Source organism: Lepus europaeus, chromosome 10 (assembly GCF_033115175.1).
Source record: "Lepus europaeus isolate LE1 chromosome 10, mLepTim1.pri, whole genome shotgun sequence".
Classification (NCBI taxonomy): Eukaryota; Metazoa; Chordata; class Mammalia; order Lagomorpha; family Leporidae; genus Lepus; species Lepus europaeus.
The window spans coordinates 44,736,512-44,753,578 of NC_084836.1; the positions used below are offsets into that span (position 1 = coordinate 44,736,512).

Genomic DNA, 17,067 nt, shown 5'->3' on the forward strand with positions numbered 1-17,067 from the left:
ATCTGGCTAGGTGAACAAACAAGTGTGTTTACCATTTTGTAGGAGACCTAGTGTTGTATTCTTCCTACCCCTCCAGTCTCTGAGCCCTGCTCCATTAGCCAGACATGAAGTTTGATAGTTGTAGTTGCTGTATATCCTTTACTTTGCATTCTTCATAGATGCTGATGTAAGTCTGACTTCTTGAGTCCTGGTTCAGTTATTTTATCAATTAACTTATTAGCTTGGTACCAACATAATCATTTCTCATAGTTCCATAGGTTGATTGGGCTGAGATGGAAGTCTTGGGGCATTCTCATGTAGCTGTGGATGGAATGGAACATTAAAATGTTTCATTCACATGTCTCATCCCTTGGCAAAGACACTTAAAGAGGCTCAGCTGGGCTACTGATGACTGGGTTTCTTGATCTCACCATATGGTCTCAGGACCTCTCCCTTTCCATACAGCCTCCTCACATGGTCTCTTCATCAGAATAACTGAACATCCTACATGGTTCTGTAGCTTGACTATATCCCCTCAATTACACGTGTTGGAAACTTAATCCCAAGTTCATATGTTAAGGTGAAGTCTTGGTGATTGATATAAAGAGTTTTCAAGGGGCTGGTGCCGTGGCTCACTTGGTTAATCTTCCGCCAGCGGCGCCAACATCCCATATGGGCACTGGGTTCTAGAACCAGTTGCTCCTCTTCCAGTCCAGCTCTCTGCTGTGGCCTAGGAAGACAGTGGAGGATGGCCCAAGTACTTGGGCCCTGCAACCACATGGGAGACCAGGAAGAGGTACCTGGCTTCAGGCTTCGGATTGGCGTAGCTCCGGCCATGGCGGCCATTTTGGGGGTGAACCAAAGGAAGGAAGACTTTTCTCTCTGTCTCTCTCTCTCTCTCTCACTGTCTAACTCTACCTACCTGCCATAAGAAAAAAAATGAGTTTTCAAGGGAGTGGTTTGTTATAAAAGTGAGCTCTCTCTGGCATACTTCTCTGTCTCACCATGTGATAAATTCTACCATGTTATAACTCAGCAAGAAAGTCCTTACAGAAGCCAATCAGACGCTGGAATAATGCCCTTGGATTTCTGAGAATCCAGAACTGTCAGCTAATAAACCTCTCTTCTTCATAAATTGCCCAGTCTTAGATATTTTGTGAAAAAATACAGAAAACATACTAAGACAGTCACACAATACCCAGGGATTTACAAAGAACAAAAGTAGAAACTTCCATGACATCTGATGAGTTAGGTCCTAACAGATACAACATCACTTCTGCCTTGTTCTGTTAGTTAAATGGATCATAGAGCATGCCTAGATTGTGAATAGGAAGAGACAACCTACGGGTGTCAATTTTGAGAGGGAAATTAATGGGGTGGGGGGGATCATCTAATGCTTCCTACCTCCCTCAGGATAAAATCCCCTGAGACCTTCTGTGAACTGCACCCGACATCCTCTGACCCAACTCCTCTTTCACTCCCTCCTTCCATCCCTACTTCCTTCTGGCTCTACTGGACCCTTTTGCTTTCCTTGTGCCTTGGGAGAAGTGGGAGCAGAAGAAAGCATTCAAGGGTGAGCCCTGCAAACATATGGGCATCTTCCTCTTTTGGGATTCTCTTACCATACTTCCTGGAAGATGCCCATACGTTTGCAGGGCTCACCCAGGTTCCCAACAGCACTACCTTGAATGCTTTCTTCTGCTCCCACTTCTCCCAAGGCACAAAAGCAAAATTCCTTGGCTTCATGATCTGGCCCCTCCACGTCTCTTTTAACCTTGTCATTTATAATACTCCAGTAACTACTCTATGTCCTAACCATACAATTCAGAAACTTTTAGAATCCTCAGAGTTGGGTCAGAGCAAAATTCCTTGGCTTCATGATCTGGCCCCTCCACGTCTCTTTTAACCTTGTCATTTATAATACTCCAGTAACTACTCTATGTCCTAACCATACAATTCAGAAACTTTTAGAATCCTCAGATTTTTTGGAAGCCCTATTGATAAGCAATTTAAAATATGTTATAAAATCCATAAGTCATGAAAGATGACTGTTAAAGATTTAGCAAATGGATACAAGCACTCCTAATTGTTTTATCCAATTAGTACATGGGAAGATTCTTCACAATGTCTAGGTCCCATCTTCTGATCAGATCCAGGGAGGGAGGAGGGAAAGCAGACATGTACAGGGAAAAAGTAGTCAGTCCAGGTCCTCACAATTCAAAACGAGTTGGAGCAAAACATGTGAGGGTCACACACCTGTGCTTGAGTCTGTTTGAGGGAGGCCTTGCACTTCCGTTTAAGATCCACTTGGAAATTATTTTTACTGGAAAGTACTCATGTAATGTTGTTTTGTTTTTTAATCCCTTTAGCAAATGGCTCCAGGAGAGTGTCCCTGTTTTCTGCAGAAGAACAGCCCTGCTATTGTGCCTTGAACTGGAATGACTGATGGCGAAGGAGGCCGACCTTGGGTGCACTCACTGCTGGGGATGAAAGAGCTGCTTTGAAATTCTCGCCAACTGGTCGACAGTGTTTTCATTACTTCTGTGAAGCCTGACACTTAATCTGTTTAAAGGAGCAGGAGTCTGTATCCCACACAGGATAATTAGCTGAAATAGTGCATCTTCTAGCTGTCCCAAAGCTACCACAGGCTGATCGCCTACAGAAGTGAGTTCCCTAAAAATGTAAAAAGAAAATTCAAAAGGGTTGTAATAATACCAGCTTAGTCCTAACCCATGGAGAAAATGTGGAATAGTCAAGAATAATCTCGATTTTCGTGGTCTGTATGCAAAAGCCTGGCTAGAAATTGAGGAGAGAGGGAAGAGAGTAAGGGCCAGAACCAGGGCAGGCTCTGTTCCACAAGTGGGTGGAGTAGGTTGATCAGGGAGGGACTGTTTTCTAATTGCTTTTCTTTTTAGGGCCTACAGAGTGTTTTTGTCTTATCAGTAATCGCAAAGGTACCACTGTTTGGGGAAAATTGCTTAGACTTCTTCCTATCGCCCTCCTTTCCCTTCCACCATCAATAGTATTACCTGCAAGACCCCTCAAATCAGGAGGCACACACTGGCCCATCCATCAGGGCATAGTTTACAATCACCTCGTCTGAAATCCCCTTCTTCCATTCATGCAGAATTTAGCTGTGGTACTGCCATCTGCTGTAAACTTGATCTTCAAACCTTGCACTTCATGGTATTGTATATTTCAACAGGATGATCCTTGCACATATGGATCATGTCCTATCTGTAGGATATGCCTATTATTGATGACGTAGTATTTGACTTGTTTGGATTTTCTCATCTTTGGATGTTATTGAGAATTCTACATACTTGAAGGACTTAAAATCAAATAAACATGTTCACTAGCTAGCCATTGTAATGGCCTCTTGTATGAAGCACCTGTCCATGTATTTTGCCTACTTTTCTATTGGATTGCTTGGTTAAATTCTTATTTAAGTCTTCAACACTTGCCTCAAGTACCTTAAAGGAGAATGCTAGTCAGGAAAGTGGATCTCATTTTCCAATGCTCTAGCTTCCTTCGCCGGAGGCCCTGTGAACAAAGCTAGATTTACAAAGGCAGAAAAGATGGTACAGTTAAACAGACTTCGACGTTAAATAGTGCCAGGTTTACATTTCAGTCATGCTTTTTGGTTGTTTGTGACTTTGGACAAGGTTCTTAATTGTTTCCAGCCTTGTTTTCTGATCTGGAAGATGGGGGTAATATTTGCCATGTGCCAGACTCCAAGTCAAGACAAGGTCTCATTTAATCCTCCAAATAGCTCTGTTATAAATGAGCAGTTAATATTCTGCCCTCTTTACAGATGATAAACTGAGAGGGCCCACACAGCAAATCAGGATCAGGGGTGGATCAGGGTGCAGGCTGTCCCCAGGGCTCACATATGTAAACAATGTGTAAACTTCTTCCTTTCAAAAATCAAAAACACTGTTGTGATAAGATGAGAGAAGCCAGGTAAAGAGCTTAGCTCAGTGCCTAGACTCTGTTAAGTGCGAAATACATAGTAGGATCTGCGAGTGTAATTTTATTGTACTAATCTGTATTACCTCATGTGCAGGCATTTTGAAAATTAGAGCTGGAGTCATTGACCACTTCAGGAAACAACATAAGAAATCTCTTTAAGTCACAGGTGAGAAAATCATACATTGATATAGTTGGGATTGGAAATACCTACTGATAGCACAAGCAGCATTTATAATCCTAATAATTAATTAACCTCTCCCCTTCCTCTCTCCCTCCCTTTCTCCCTGCCTACCTCTCCCCCTTCATCCAGAAAATATTTACTGAGTGATTACTGTATGATAAGCTGGTAACACATCAGCGAACACGACAAATTCCTTACACTATGAAGCTTCCATTCTGATTCCATGGTCTGGTCCATATAATAAACAAACAAATAAATAACAATGCAACATTTAGCAAGTATTGTGAAAATAAATAATGCGGGCCAAAAAGAATAGAGGTGAACATGCAGAGGACAATAAGGATTCGTATATGGATAGGGATGTCAGGGAAGGTGAGTTGGTCGAAGTAACCTTTGATTAGACACCAAAGAAAGTGAAGGGAGTGCTGCTGAGACTTCTGAAGACCAAAGGTTGCAAGTAGAGGGAAGGGTAGTTTCAGAGGCTCTGAAGTGGACGGAGGGGTATTAGAATATTCAAGATACATCAAGGAGGCCAGTTTGAAGTGGGTTGGGGGAAAAGATCATGGCAAAAAAATGAGACCAGACAGGTGTGTATGGCCAGATCGAGGAAGGCCTCAGGAGTCAGATCAAGGATTAGTAAGAATCATTTTTGTACCATAGTGAAGAGCATAGTTTAGCAAATTATCTGAGTTTGAATGTCTGTAACCCTGAGCATTTTATTGCAACTCTTTGTGTCTTTGTTTCCTCATCTGTAAAATGGAATACATAATATTAAAATAGGCATGAGCAGATTCTGCTAATTTCTTGGCATCTAGGCAAAGAATTGAAATCAACACTTTTTTTTTTTTTTGCTTGAAGTTATGATTCATGGAAGGCATTAAGCCTTTACTTACATTAGTACCAACAATGATATTGATGAGTGGTATTTCAGAAATACTATACATAGAATATACAGAGTGGTGTTTCAGAATATTGTTGTGAGATAATTGAAGAAAGAGTACTGTTGTCTAGTGAGTGGTACCATTTCAGTTAACATGATTTTGCACATCACCAATGAGTTTCCAGTGAGACTTGAGAACAGGTCTGGATCTGACCACATATCAAAATGAACTTTCTCCTAGATTGGACCACAGTATTTCATCAATATGGCTCAAGGATGTTGGGGCACAATAGGTTAAGTCACTGCTTGGGACACTTGAATTTCATATTGAAGCCTGGTTTGAGAACCAGCAATTACACTCCCAATCCAGCTTCCTGCTAATGTGCATCCCGGGAGGCAACAGGTTATGGCTCAGGTACTTGGAGCTCTGTCACACACATGGGAGACTCAGATGAAGTTCCTGGCCCCAAGTTTCAACCTGGGCCAACTCTGGCTGTTGTGGATGTTTAGAGAGTGAAGCAGTAGGTAGAAGATTCTCCCTCTCCCTCTCCCTCTCCCTCTCCCTCTCCCTCCATGTGTTTTTTTCTCTGTGTGTGTGTGTCTCTCTTTGTCACTCTGCCTTTCAAATAAAAAAGAAAAAGATGGCTCAAGTAACACAAATGAAAACAAATGTAGGCCAAAAGATATAACCTATAAAAGATGACAGGGCTTGATGGAATAACACCACTTTGGTGTTCTAATGTGCAGTATAATTAGATTTCAGGTCTTAATCCTTTGGAAAACAACACAGACAAGTACATAAGATCAAGATTTTAATTCTGAAAATAGGATGTGAATAAATATTTTGTGAGGTTGTTCTTTCTTATTGAAGGGTGACCTCTACCAAAAAGTGTGTGCTGAGCTCTGATGTATTTGGCCATATAGAAGTCTTCCTTTGAATTTTTTCCAAAGTAGAGGAAGAAACACAGGTGAGGAGGAAGGTGGGGTTTATTTGGTACCCATCTTTTCCAATGCAGTATACATTGTAATTTTTTAAAGATTTATTTATTTGAAAGGCAGAGAGTTACAGAGAGGCAGAGGCAGAAAGAGAGAGAGAGAGAGAGAGAGGTCTTCCATTTGCTGGTTCACTCCCCATATGGCTGTAACGACCAGAGCTGGACTGATCCAAAGCCTCCTGGAGCTTCCTTCAGGTCTCCCATGTGGGTACAGGGGCCCAAGGACTTAGGCCATCTTCTGCTGCTTTCCCAGGCCATAGCAGAGAGCTGGATTGGAAGAGGAGCAGCCAGGACTCGAACCAGTGTCCATATGGGATGCCAGCACTGAAGATGGTGGCCTCATCTACTGTGCCACTGTGCCGGCCCTGCATACATTGTATTTGCATCTCTGACTGCCTCAGTTAGGCAGTAATCCAAACCTGAACAGATTATTTCTTTTTGCCAAGGTAATAATTAAATGGCTAGAGTAGAATTCTTTAAAACAATTTTTAAAAAATATTTTATTAGAGGGAAGAAGGGAGAGAGAGAGAGGGAAAGACCTCCCACTTGCAGTTTTACTCGCCAAATGCCAGGGAGTTGAGCACTTAATCTAGGTCTCCCATGTGAGTTTAGGAACCCAATTACTTGAGCCATCACCTGCTGGCCCCCGAGGTGCACATTTGCAGGAAGTTGGGATTAGGGGTAGAACTAGGACTCAAACCCAAGCACGCTGATATGGGATGCAGGCATCCCACCTGTCTTCTTCACTGTTGCACCAAGTACCCGTCCCTTGGGCAGAATTCTTTCACTACATTCTGTGGTAAGGGTTCTTTGTGATTATAGGCAGTCTTTTTTTAAAAAAAAAAAATCAGAGTTAGCAGGAGAGAGAGGGAGAGAGACATCTCCATCTGCTAGTTCACTCCCCAAATAGCTGCAATCGCCCTGGGATGAGCCAGGTCAAAGCTAGAATCCAGGAGCTTCTCCTGGGTCTCCCACACAGGTGGCAGGGGCCCAAGGACTTGCTCATCTTCTGCTGCTTTCTCAGGCTAGTATCAGGGAGCTGATTTGGAAGTGGAGCAACCCATAAAAGATGCTGGCACCACAGATGGTGGCCTAACACACTGCGCCACAGCACCAGCCCAGTTTAGGAAGTCTTGCTCTATTTTCATCTATTCAATCATCAGTTCATAAAACTCTAATAGGTTGGCCAGAAACTGTTCAGAATTCCACCTTCTGGCTGCTTTGCTCTTCTATCCAAAACAAGAAGAGTCATGAGCCAGGTTTCTGGGAGGTCCAGTCTTAGGGCATGACTTTAGACTAGTCTGTCTTGGGCACAGTGCTCTGCTGACACTACTCTGGACAGCTTTAATCACTAGAGACCAAATAAGATGGACCTGGCATTAAGTTTATTCAGTAATAGTTCAAAGATAAAAATCAGGGATGCTGTGGACCCGGAGACACTCACAACTCCTCTCACTCCTGCCACATCCCCTCATTTTGCTTCCTACAGGGAAGAATGTTAGAGGCTTCTGGATGCCTTTTGTTTTACAGGGTCAGGGCCCGAGAGAGTAGGCCTATGTGTAGGCAACCTAGTGTAGGCAAAATGCATTCATCAAGTTGCACATGATCTATTCCAGAACTGCACCAAGAGTCTGCATCAGGGCCCTGGTCAAAGCCCAGCTAAGTAGAACATGCTTGTTTGTCCAACATCATTTCTGTGCACTTTTTTTTTTTTGCTCCAGGGCAGAATTCAGGAGCACAGGGTTCCTTGGCCATCCAAGTCTCTGTTCCTCTTTATTCCTGGCAAGTAGCATAGATTTGATGGACCAAGAAGGCATATTCACAGGAGACCAGCATCTGGGAAGTAGAGTTCCTCAGAGAGTGAGGAAGCTCTTGTAGGATTTGTTACTAGTAGTAGACAAGTTTTTTTTTTCAGGTACCAGCTTATCACTGGACCAGTGAAGAGCTGTGAAGGCCAGGACAAGCTCCTCAGTGCCCTCAACCTTGTGGATCTGAAGGCACTCTCAGCCACTTCTCTGGAACATCAGCCAAGGAAGTCAAGCCAGGAAGATGAGATCACTGTTGCTTTATTAATGTCCTGCGTGTAACAAAAGTGGGTGGTAGGAAAAGCTCTCTTTCCAGAGAACGCAGTGTCTCAGTGCTTAGTCAATCCAAGACAAGTACATTTCAAAATGTGCAACGTTTCAGCAGGAGGCAGGTGCAGGCCGGCAGTCCTTTTTCTGCAGTTCCAAAATCCAAGAAGCCCTGAAATCAGGGGCTTCTTTGTCACTCTGGGGCCAAAACTCCCTTGGTGGCAAAAACAGTTCTGACCATTAGTTGTGTGTCAAAGCTCCTACTCATTGTTATCACATAGTTGTGTATGTATAAGTCATTTTGGAATTTGGATTTAATTTTCATTCTTTGAAAACAGTTAAGCTGCTCCTGTAGTGAGGAGAAGAAAAGGAAGAAAAAGAAGTACCAGTTGTCATCAATAATGCAGAGAGTAAAGGCCTTACAAGGGATAAGCAATTGTATCTGTCTTCATGAAAAGTAGGATATCAGAATCAAAGCAAAAAATGACTATAAAAACACAATGGCAAAATTGCAGAAAATTTCTTGTGCAGTGATGACCAAAAATTAATGAAAATAGTAAAACATTCCAAAGGGCAAAGAGTGCAGATTATGGTGATGTGATAAGTGGACCTGACAATGAATAACAGAATCTGTGCCACTAGCTTCTTGCTCACAAGGCAAAAAATACTGCAGAAATTGAATCTTGAAAGCAATGTAGGGACTGCTGTCGTGGTGCAGTAACACTGTTGTCAGGTATCAAAGTGCCAGTTCAAGTCCCAGCTACTCCACTTCTGATCCAGCTCTCTGCTAATGCACCTGGGAAGGCAGCAGAAAATGGCCCAAGGTCTTGAATCCCAGTCATCCACATGGAGACCTGGATGAAGTTCCACATTCCTGGCTTTGGCCTGATGCAGCCCCAACCATTGTGAGTCCTTGGGGAGTGAACCAGTGGATGGAAGATTGCCTGTCTCTCTCTCTTTCTCTCACTGTTACTGTGCCTTTCAAATGAATAAAATAAATCGCTAAAAAAGAAAGAAGAAAAAAGGAAAGAAATTTAATACAATATAAATACAAATTATATTTAAAAGAGATTTATGTTAAAAAATTGTTCTCATATGGTTTTGAAGTTGATAAATCCAAACTCTTTGGGGCAAGTCAGGCAGGGTTTGTTTTTTTGTTTGTTTGTTTGTTTGTTTGTTTTACTTTTATTTAATGAATATAAATTTCCAATGTACAGCTTATGGATTACAGTGGCTTCCCCCTTCCATAACTTCCCTCCCACCCGCAACCCTCCCCTCTCCCGCTCCCTCTCCCCTTCCATTCACATCAAGATTCATTTTTAATTCTCTTTATATACAGAAGATCAATTTAGTTTACATTAAGTAAAGATTTCAACAGTTTGCACCCACATAGAAACACAAAGTGAAACATACTGTTTGAGTACTAGTTATAGCATTAAATCAAAATGTACAGCACATTAAGGACAGAGATCCTACAAGAGGAGTAAGTGCACAGTGACTCCTGTTGTTGACCCAACAAATTGACACTCTAGTTTATGGCGCCAGTAACCACCCTAGGCTCTTGTCATGAGTTGCCAATGATCCTAAGAGTGGCATTAACCAGGTCTGAACAATTATACAGCATTAAGTGGGGAAGAGGACCATCAGTACACACAGGTTGGGAGTAGAGCCATTGGTGGTAGAGGTTATGATTACAAAGGAATGAGGCCCAAGTGCGCTAGACAGGGTCTAGAACAAAGGACAGAGTCATTATTAGAGGAGCTAAGGTGCTGTATAAGCTACAAGTAAGTTTTCTGATTGAGAGGCAAATAGAACCTGACAGAAGGGGCTTGATAATAATCTGGTGGGCTTTAGGCCTTGTGAGTTAAGAGGCCCAGACCTATCTATCTCTTCACATGGAGTACATCCTAAGGGAGGTGTGAACCTCCTAGGGGAAGGCACTCTGTTGACTTTCATTACTTGGCTGGCCTGGGAAGAGAGCTGGCCAGGTAAAGGCAGGTGGCATCTCTAACAAGAAATTTACAGTTCTGCCTGCAATGTTGCTGACCCTACTTGGCCGTCCCCTTAGCTGCAGTGGTCACTTTGGAAGTTGGGCTGAGTGAAGGGCTTTTCAGCTTAGAACCAATAAGATCTGTGGCTCTGACCTGGGCATCCTTCGACTCCAGGGCAGGTCCATTTCCAGTGATCCAACTCTTGGCAGAGCTGCCAGGGCTCTTCACAAGCTGACTTCTGCTGAAGCCCAGGCTTACCACATTGAAAGCCACTGCAGTGGACTGGCCTGTTGGGTCTCCTTGAGGGCAGATCACTGTACAGATCAGCCATTAATAGGCCTGCCACCCATTGCTTCTGATGATCAGGCAGGGTTTTTATATTATACTCTGTGAGCAGACTTCATTCTTCTCCAGGAAATCCCAACTTTTTCATTTAAGGACTTCAAGTAATTGGATGAGGCCCACATACATTATGAAGAATAATCACTGGGGCTGGCACTGTGATGTAGCGGGTAAAACCTGCAGTGCCGGCATCCCATATGGGCGCCGGTTTGAGTCCCAGCTGCTCCACTTCTGATCCAGCTCTCTGCTATGGCCTGGGAAAGAAGTAGAAGATGGCCCAAATCCTTGGGCCCCTGCACCCATGCGGGAGATTCAGAAGAAGCTCCTGGCTCCTGGCTTCGGATCGGCACAACTCCGGCCATTGCAGCCAATTGGGGAGTGAACCAGCGGATGGAAGACCTCTCTTTCTCTTCTCTCTCTGTAACTATTTCAAATAAATAAATAAATCTTTTTAAAAAAATAAAGGAAGAAGAAGAATCACTTTATTCAAAGTCAGCTGGTCATAGATGTTAACTACACCTACAGAGTACTTTCACAGTGACATATAAACTAGAGTTTGACCAAACAACTGACCATAGTCTAGCCAAACTGACACATACATTTGAACCATCACTGGGGTGGGTGTTGTGGTGCAGCAGGTTTAGCCACCACTTGAGACACCCATATCCCATATTGAGATGCCCATATCCCATAGCCTTGGCTCCTCTGCTTCCAATTCAGCCTCTTGGTAATACATTAGGAAACAACAGATGATGCCCCAAGTCCTTGAGGCCCTGCCACCTACATAGACCCAAATGAAATTCTGGAGTCCTGGCTTCAACCTAACCCAGCCCTGGCTATGTCAGGCCTTCGGGGAATGAACCAGCAGATGAAAGATCGATAAACCGATCTATCTATCTGTATATCTCTCTATATAAAATATGCCATTCAGATAAATATATAAATAAATTTAAATCATTATTGCTGCCTACAGAATTTAAGAGTAGCATGATGTAAAATACTTTAAAAATGTGTAATACTATGAGAGACCCAGAAGAAGCTCCTGGCTCCTGGCTTCAGATCAGCACAGCTCCAGCCATTGCAGCCAACTAGGGAGTGAACCACCAGATGGAAGACCTCTCTCTCTCTCTCTCTCTCTCTCTCTCTCTGCCTCTCCTTCTCTCTCTGTGTAACTCTGACCTTCAAATAAATAAATAAATCTTTTTAAAAATGTGTAATGCTCCTATTGATACCAAAGCAACTAGAATCTTGATAAACTTGTTAAAATAGCATCTGTGGTAAACTTAGCCCTGAATTTATTTATAATTTTAGAGATAAAACTCTACATTCGTACTAACGTTTCCCTTTATCATCAACTGTAAAAAAAAAATTAACTGACAATGGCTCATGACAAAGCACCTACAGGTTTTAATAACACTAAATACAAGTGATCTGATTGGGTGTGCCATGCCGCAGGAACATAAAATTGACGGGCCCTGGGGAAATCCTACATCTAATGAATTTGAAAAGTATGTGCAATTTACCTGTGTGACAGTAAGTAAACAACAAAGAATGGGTAATTAGAGAAATATTTTATGATGATTCAATAACCACTTTGTGCCAGCAATATGTGCTTACTGCATGCAAGCTGGACTGGAAGAAAACTGTAAAGTTATGTTGCTGGTGGAAATGGCTTCACAAACTCTCCTACTGAATTTCTTGCTTAATGTTTTCAGCTGTTCTTTTCCTCCCAACATGACTTCAGTGGTATAACCTTGGGACCAACAGATTTTACAGACTACAAAGAGCAAGTGACAACACTTCTTTCCAAACTGTATACTTGTTCCAGTGAACAGATGCCAAAGAAGCTAAGATATGCTAAAAGAGGTGAGTCTTAAAAATACCATAATGGAGCTGTCAGCGCTCAGAACAGCATTGGTAAATCAACTTTCACAGGTCCAGGCACAGACCTTTGTCAGATTTTGTTGGTAAATAAAACTACCAACAAAGTCAGAAAGATTTGGGATCATTAATCTAAAAATTATATCAGTCTTTGTTACCACACTGAGTATTTTTTGGCTGAATATGTCAGAATGAGACGATATTGCTCCCAGGAGTACATTATATTTAGTGGCATGGTTCTCCCTAGGAAAGAGACATGATGTTTGGTTGACCTGACCTAATCATGTGAACACTTACTGGGGAGTAGATGTTCCTGATGAGAGAGATTTGAAAGGTGAGAGGGATTTGGTGCAAGGATGACTCTTCTGTTGTTGACTTTGCAAATGAAGGGGCTACATGGCAGGGACATGAGAGAGAATCTTACCTTTTGAGAATCTTACTCCTGACCTATGATGTGGTGACTAACTGTAACCTGATGACTGATCTATCCACTTCTATGAGACAGTCTGTTGAACATGTGTGTGTGTGTGTGTGTAGATAAATAGATAGATAGATCCTTCTTTTAGGTAGCTAGGTAGATATTAGTCCATGTGTGTGAGAGGGACCAAAAAAAAATGGGAATTTGTGTGCGGTTGAATGAGAGAAGAAATGTAGATGCAAGCCTTGGGAGTGAGCCAGCATTTACAGATCAAAAGTCTTGTTGTTCAATAACCTGATTGGGTGGATCCCAGCCCTCTGGGGGATGGGGTGGGAGAAGAGGAACTTATGGGAATCTTCCTTACATGTATCAAGGGGGCTGTTGTGTTCATAATGAAGTTCTGGGAGGATTTTTAGGAATTCTGTATCCAGGAAGCCCTCCACCCAGCAATATCCTGAAAAGGGTGTGGGGGGAAGAGAAACAGAGGGCCCATACTGCAAATCCATAAAAACTCTGGTCTGGTTGCAGACTGGACTCTCAGTTTCTGAGATGCCCGTCTGGTCTGTCAGGTGTGTTCTCTTCTTGAAAGTTTGCTAGCAAGCTTATCACTACTTTCTGTCTCATAGTTAAATTCTTCTTTTCTTAAAAAAAATTTTATTTATTTATTTATTCAAAAGGTAGAATTACAGAAAGGCCAAGGCAGAGAGAGAGAGAGGTCTTCCATCCACTGCTTCACTCCCCAAATGGCCACAATGGCCGGGGCTTAGCCGATCTGAAGCCAGGAGCCAGGAGCTTCTTCCAGATCTCCCACATGGGTGCAAGGGCCCAAGGGTTTGGGCCATCTTCTACTGCTATCCCAGGCCATAGCAGAGAGCTGGACTGGAAGTGGAGCAGGGACCGGTGCTGTGGCATAACAGGTTAAGAGGTTAAGCCACCGCCTGCAGTGCCAGCATCCCATATGGGTACTGGTTCAAGACCCAGCTGCTCCACTTCTGATCCAGCTCTCTGCTATGGCCTGGGAAAGCAGTAGAAGATGGCCCAAGTCCTTGGGCCCCTGCACCCGTGCAGGAGATTCAGAAGAAGCTCCTGGTAGGCCAGCGCCGTGGCTCAACAGGCTAATCCTCCTCCTAGCGGCGCCGGCACACCGGGTTCTAGTCCCGGTGGGGGTGCTGGATTCTGTCCCAGTTGCCCCTCTTCCAGGCCAGCTCTCTGCTGTGGCCCGGGAGTGCAGTGGAGGATGGCCCAAGTCCTTGGGCCCTGCACCCCATGGGAGACCAGGAGAAGCACCTGGCTTCTGCCTTTGGATCAGCATGGTGCGCCTGCTGCAGCGCGGCGGCCATTGGGGGGTGAACCAACAGCAAAGGAAGACCTTTCTCTGTCTCTCTCTCTCTCTCTCTCTCACTGTCCACTCTGCCTGTCAAAAAAAAAAAAAAAAAGAAGAAGAAGAAGAAGCTCCTGGCTCCTGGCTTGGGATTGGCACAGCTCCGTCCGTTTCGGCCAATTAGGGAGTGAAGCAGTGGATGGAAGAACTCTCTCTCTCTCTCTGCCTCTCCTCTCTCTGTGTAACTCTGACTTTCAAATAAATAAATAAATATTAAAAAAAAAAAGAAGTGGAGCAGCCAGCCTCACAAGCAGCAGGTTTTGTTTTGTTTTGTTTTTCTGGTTCTAGCACTGTCCCTAATTATTTTTTTTTTAAGTTTTATTTAGTAAGTATAAATTTCCAAAGTACAGTTTATGGATTACAGTGCCCCCCCCCCCATAACTTCCCTCCCACTCTCACCCCTCCCATCTCCCGCTCCCTCTCCCATTCCATTCACACCAAGATTCATTTTCAATTATCTTTATATACAGAAGATCAATCTAGTATATATTAAGTAAAGATTTCATCAGTTTGCACCCACACAGAAACACAAAGTGTAAAATGCTGTTTCAGTACTAGTTATAGCATTAACTCACATTGGACAACACATTAAGGACAGAGATCCCACATAAGGAGTAAGTACACAGTGACTCCTGTTGTTGACTTAACAATTTGACATGCTTGTTTATGGTGTCAGTAATCTCCCTAGGCTCTAGTCATGAGTTGCCAAGGCTATGGAAACCTTTTGAGTTCGCGGACTTTGAACTTATTAAGACAAGGTCATAGTCAAAGTGGAAGTTCTCTCCTCCCTTCAGAGAAAGGTACTTCCTTCTTTGATGGCCCCGTTCTTTCTACTGGGATCTCACTCGCAGAGATCTTTCATTTAGGTCATTTTTTTTTCCAGAGTGTCTTGGCTTTCCATGCCTAAAATACTCTCATGGGTTCTTCAGCTAGGTCGGAATGCCTTCAGGGCTGATTCTGAGGCCAGAGTGACAAGCAACAGTTTTACCTGCATGCCACAGCACCAGCCCCATTTGAATTCTTTCTTTTGTGAAGAAAAGAACCCCCAAGCAACTTGTTTCCTGTAACACTTTAATTTTTTCAGCCTATAATCAAAATTTTACTAGAAATACCAAAGTATGTTATCTATATTTTAATATTTGTTTATCAGTTTATTACTATATAAACAAGCTCTGATATCATTTATAGTCTTTAGTTCACCTACTTTGAATAGTCATTATTTAATCACAGAAATATTAACATGCTTATTTGGCAGCCTGAGTGGCTTAAACAAGCCATTTATTTCTCATGTTCTGAAAGCAAAGCAGTCTGAGATCAAGGTGTCACCCGATTCAATGCCTAGTGAGGGCTCTTCCTGGCTTGTAGACAGCTGCCTTCTCATGGTGGCCTCACATGATGGAAAGAGAGAGCTCTCCAGTGCATTGTCCTCTTTTAAAACCCACCAGTTCTATCAGCTCAGGGCTGCACCATATGACCTCATTCAGCCTTAATCACCTCATTAAAGGTTTTATCGCTAATACTGTCACATGGAGCGGGGAGTGGTATTAGAGTGCTCCAGTACAACAGAAACAATAGAAAGTTTTAGACACGCATACATGAGCAAACACACACATGCGTGCACACACACATAAGGGTGCTTCAAAAATTCTCTGGAAAAGGGGAGTTAAAAGATAAGATTGTTTGAGTGCAAAAAAATGAAATCCATACATATATATTTTTAATACAAGTTTTTATGAACTTTTTGAAGACTCCATGTATGCATAGATTTCTAAGTCTTTTTGCACCAGGAGTAGACATTTGGCCTGGCACTTAAACTGCTGGTTGGCATGCTTATACCCATAGCAGAATGCCTGGATTCAAGTCAGAGCTCTGCTCCTGATCCTGGCTTCTCGCTGCGAGATAGCCATGATGGCTCCATGTGGGAGATCTGGATTGAGCTCCCAACTTCCAGCTTTATCCTGGCCCAGTCATGGGCACTGTAGGCATTTGGGGAATGAACTAATGAGTGGGAGCTGTCTCTCTTTCTGTCCCCACGCCCACATTTCTTAAATAAATGAATAATTTTAAAATTGCACTAAAATGAACTTATCTTTTAGTTACATTTTCCATTAGCTTTTTGAATTACACACACACATATATATATAAAATGAGGAATTGGTTCACATGGTCTCACATGATTAAAGAGACTAGAGACCCATTCCAAAGACCTGAGTACCAAGGAGCTGATAGTTTAAATCCGAGTCTCCCTGTAGGAGAAGGCTGATATTCCAGTATAGTAGGCAGGCAGAAGTGGGGGGTGAGATAGGAGGATGGGGGTTGCGGAGGAATCCTCCAGGGAGTTGATGATGCTCACCCACATTTCCTAAATCCACCAGTTCAAGTGTTAAGCTTACTCAGAAAAACCCTCACAGACACCCCCAGAAATAATACACACATAAAATTACCCATCACAGGGAATTCAGGCTTCAGCATGTGAGTTTTGAAGGTGCACAATTCCATTCATAGCATCTGCAGGCCCCACTAGTGATACTGTGTAAACTATAGTACATGAATGCTTAACCTTTCTAAAAATCTCTAAAATTCAAAGTTATGAAACATCTAGCCATAAAGGTTTGGGCCAAAATTGTTGATCTATTTAAAATAGCCTGTAATTTATTTGGTTGACGAGTTGAGATTATAGCACTATTACCCAGAAAATGATAAACTTTTAGAAAAATAAAAGGTATTTCAGAGCAATGCTGTCTCCCTTTGAGCTCTTTTTTTCTAAGGAGGATGGAGGCTTTTAGGAACCAGATGAGAGGAGTCTAGAAGATCTCGACTATGTTTGCATTTCAGTCTGGAGCCCACTCGAAAGTCATGCAGGCCCCCAGAGTCTCACAAGGAACAAAGCAAGGCAGTGACTCTCATTCCAAAGACATGTTCTTCCGGGTCTAGCCCTCCTATCTACTCCAGCCCTCCCTCCACTTACTGGTAGT

At 42.9% G+C, this 17,067-nt stretch overlaps 1 protein-coding gene across 11 annotated transcripts in view; it reads left to right on the plus strand.

The window, feature by feature from the left end:
* The window catches only part of BBS10 (Bardet-Biedl syndrome 10), a 213,453-nt gene that overhangs the window by 70,859 nt on the left and 125,527 nt on the right, over positions 1–17,067 (plus strand). For 7 of the 11 annotated variants that reach the window (XR_009866996.1, XR_009867008.1, XR_009867007.1 and 4 more), the window contains 3 exons: positions 2,349–2,643; positions 4,046–4,117; positions 12,128–12,278. Coding sequence is in view for 1 of the 11 variants with exons in the window: in XM_062203189.1 (XP_062059173.1) it covers positions 2,349–2,425 (77 nt within the window). In the remaining 10 variants the exon portion in view is untranslated. Of the gene's footprint in view, positions 1–2,348; positions 3,335–4,045; positions 4,118–4,261; positions 4,298–7,922; positions 8,216–10,484; positions 10,822–12,127; positions 12,279–17,067 lie in introns of those variants that run through there. The other 4 variants (XR_009866998.1, XR_009866999.1, XR_009867001.1 and 1 more) reach the window with 4 other exon arrangements.